Genomic DNA, 3,236 nt, shown 5'->3' with positions numbered 1-3,236 from the left:
ACCCGCGAACGGCAATGCGTGCTGCCCTGCCAGCCGTTGCTGGCTCCTCTCCATGTCCCGCAGGGACGAAGAGAAGAAAAATCAGAGAGTGAAACGACAGCGAGGAGTGCGAGTAGGAGAGAGAGAGAGAGAGACCCCCCCCCCTCTCCCGCCCCCAACTGACGCACACGCACTCACAACTGCAGACAGACACGCAGGCGCGTTTCCGACGTGGGCAACGCCAAAGGGGGAGACAAAAAAAGGGGAGATGGAAAATATGCCATGAGCTGGGGAGGAAACGGACCCGCGACGCACAGGCACGCGCCCACGTACACGCATACCACCACCAGCTGTGCATTTCCCTCTGTGGGTGAGAGAGAGAGAGAACTCACTCACCCGATTTAGCTTGCTGCGCTTAGATCATGTGGAAAGCGGAAGTACACACGCACATACCCGCTCGCTAACCTCCGCCTCCCCCCTCCCCCTGCTGCTGCTGCTGCTGCTGCTGCTGCCTACAAGGGCTTCAGTTTGCGTTCAATGTGTTCGATGTCCTTGGCTGGTATGTCAGGGGCTGAGCGAAGGAGGTCCAGTACATCTTGCACGACTGCCTTCTCCTGCGCATTCAAAAACAACGTCAGGTCCTCGACGCGACGCACCTGGCACAGCCCTCTGGCGTACTGCAGGGCAACTGTGGAGTGGAAGGTCTTGACGGCTTGCAGGATGCCGAGAAGCATCTCGGGCGTCATATTGCTGCCAAAAAGGTTCGCCATGGTGGCGGGGTTGAGCTGCCGCACGTAGTAGTCGCGCAGCTCCGGCTGCTGGCCTACCTCGCGAAAGCGGCGCTCGAATTCGCTAAAGGACTTGGGCGCGGTAAGGCTCTCCTTGGCGATGGAAGGGCGTGGGCGGGCGCGTGTGGTGGCGGATGTGGGTGAGGGCGACGAGGAGGCCGGCGGAGATGACGTCACTGACGATGGCGTCTGCTTCACTGCGGGGGTGGCTGCGGCAGGTGAGGACGCCGTCTTCTTTTCCTCCGTGGAGGACTTCTCCTCCTCCTCGATTATCTCGACGCGCTCATGGCGGCGCTGCCGCTGGGCCTGCGCTGCTGCCTCGCGCTGTGCCTCCTGCCGCGCCTGCACCTCGCGCGACTCGCGCGCTGCCGCCAGCCTGCGCAGGTCCTCCTCGATGCAAGCCTGGCGTAGGCCCTCCTCCTCCGCTGATAACTTGGAAACCGATGTCACTGGTGCCTCGCCCGCTGCTTCATCATCTTCGCTGTCAACCTCCTCGATAATGATGCGCTTCTTCGCACTAGTGCCGGCTGTGGCGGAGGCCTGTGACGCTGCGGCCCGCGTTGCCTGCAGTGCCCTCGTCACGCTCTCCATCTCCTGCTGAGCACTGACGTCCTTGGGGGCGAGGGCAAGCACTGCCTCAAGATCTGCGCGCGCCTCGTGCAGCTTGCCGAGCTGCTTGCGTGCCACAGCACGCCGGTAGTACGCCTTGACATACCTAGTGTTCATGTGCACACACGTCGTCGCGTCCTTTTCCGCAGCCGTCCACTGACCGAGCTTGAGGTAGCACATCGCCCGGTTCGCGTACAGGACGTGCGTTGTAGCGCTAGCTGGGTCGAGGTCGATGCCCACAGTGTAGGCCGCCACCGCCTCCGACAGATAGCCGCTCTGGAAGAGCGCGTTACCCTTGTCCTTGGCTTGCTGGATCGGGTCCACCACAGCTCGAGCAGCGGTGTCGCCACCAGCGCTGGCTGCCCGCGCCTGCTGCTGCTGTATCGCCCCCTTCAGTGACGGCACCGTTCCTCGAATGGGTGGTTCGGCTACGGCCGCATTGGCTGACAGAGGCACCTTGCGCTGTGTCCTAGCCACCTCCCTCGCTTGCATGGCGTCCTCCCACTGCTCCAGCTCCTTGAGCTCATCCCGCAGGTCCTCGGACTGCTGCCGGATGGCCTCCGCCACGCTGCGATCCATCTTCCACAACTCACCGGGTGTGTGGGGAGGGGGGAGGGAGGGGGGTCAAGCTAGGCTTCTATGGTTCGTGTATAGTGGGTAATGATGCGGTATGGAGGACGGCCGATGAGTGCTCTAGGGGTGCTGCCGAAAGCAGCGGAGAGGGTGAAAGGGGGAAAGTGAAAAGAAGTGGCCGAGAGGGGGTGAGGGTGATGGGGGCGGGTGTCTCGCTGTTCCCGAAAACATCGTAAGAAGAGAAAGGAGAGATGCAGAAAGGCTCCCCTTGCGTGCACACACACACACACACACACACGCAGGTAACAACAGCGAGACACCCACAAGAGAGAGGCAGTCGGGTGTATTTGTGTTGTTGTGTTTTGGGGGATATCGCGATTTACTTTTGGTCGCCTCAGCCTGCATTACTGTGAGCGGGCGCGGGCGGAGAAAGGCAAGGGGGGAAAGAGGCCACCAAACCACAGCTGACCTCCCGGCCGCCAAGTCCTTTTTACGTGCCCACCCCCCTCCCACTCTGGACATCCCCGTCATCTACAGAGGGCGGCACACGCACACGTTGCGTACACTGACGCACACACACACACACACACACACATATATATCAGCAAGAACGCCTTTGCTTTCAAATTGTGTGTGCCCCCACGGGGGGGGGGGGGGGGGGCGTCGTCAGCGGCGGCGGTCACTGCAGCCAACCCTGAAGGAAGTAGAGCACCATGAAGACAGGCACGTAAACAGTCACGGGGAAGCGCACATAGTCGTCGCGAGTGGAAGATGCGTGCGCGGCACCATCGCCATCACAAACGAGCCACCAGCAGCCGACGAAGATCAGCGCGTGCAACAGGCCCAACATTGTCAGCCAGTCCGTGCCCAACACCGTCAGCGTGAGGGCGGCCATCCAGACGCTATAGGAAATGAGGGCGACACGTCCGCGGCTCAGCAGCTGCCATATGTTCGCCACCGTGTCCGCTACCATGAAGGTGGAGGCAAATGTGATCAGCGTGAGAGCGGCAATATACAGCATTGCGTGCGTAGCGACAGAGAGAGGGAGCGACGCACACACACACACACACACACACACACGTGTTTGAAGGGACGAGAAGATGCGCCCAATAAAAACAGCCGTGTGGGGAGGAGGGGGGAGGGGGGCAACACCGTAACGTCACTGCTAATGAGCCCCCTCCTCTCAGAGCACCACAGCAAAGCAGACTCGAAACGGGAGGGAAAAGGCACGCAAGAGGAAGACGGCTTCACCACTGTGTGTGTACTCAAACGAGCGAGAGAGAGAGA

General features: G+C 61.2%; 2 protein-coding genes across 2 annotated transcripts; both read right to left on the bottom strand.

The window, feature by feature from the left end:
• Nucleotides 1–491: 491 nt before the first annotated feature.
• LPMP_272390 (TPR-repeat protein, putative) lies at nucleotides 492–1,955 on the bottom strand (the record flags this gene model as incomplete). The annotated part of the gene is made up of 1 exon (XM_010702023.1): nucleotides 492–1,955. The coding sequence occupies one exon, from the start codon at nucleotides 1,953–1,955 to the stop codon at nucleotides 492–494; it is 1,464 nt and encodes a 487-aa protein (XP_010700325.1).
• A 673-nt stretch (nucleotides 1,956–2,628) lies between these two features.
• On the bottom strand, nucleotides 2,629–2,970 carry LPMP_272380 (hypothetical protein; the record flags this gene model as incomplete). The annotated part of the gene is made up of 1 exon (XM_010702022.1): nucleotides 2,629–2,970. The coding sequence occupies one exon, from the start codon at nucleotides 2,968–2,970 to the stop codon at nucleotides 2,629–2,631; it is 342 nt and encodes a 113-aa protein (XP_010700324.1).
• Nucleotides 2,971–3,236: the final 266 nt, after the last annotated feature.

This window comes from Leishmania panamensis (genome assembly GCF_000755165.1).
Source record: "Leishmania panamensis strain MHOM/PA/94/PSC-1 chromosome 27 sequence".
Taxonomy (NCBI): Eukaryota; Euglenozoa; class Kinetoplastea; order Trypanosomatida; family Trypanosomatidae; genus Leishmania; species Leishmania panamensis.
The sequence above is the reverse complement of the archived record's forward strand: the minus strand, read 5'-3'. Positions and strand labels throughout refer to the sequence as shown.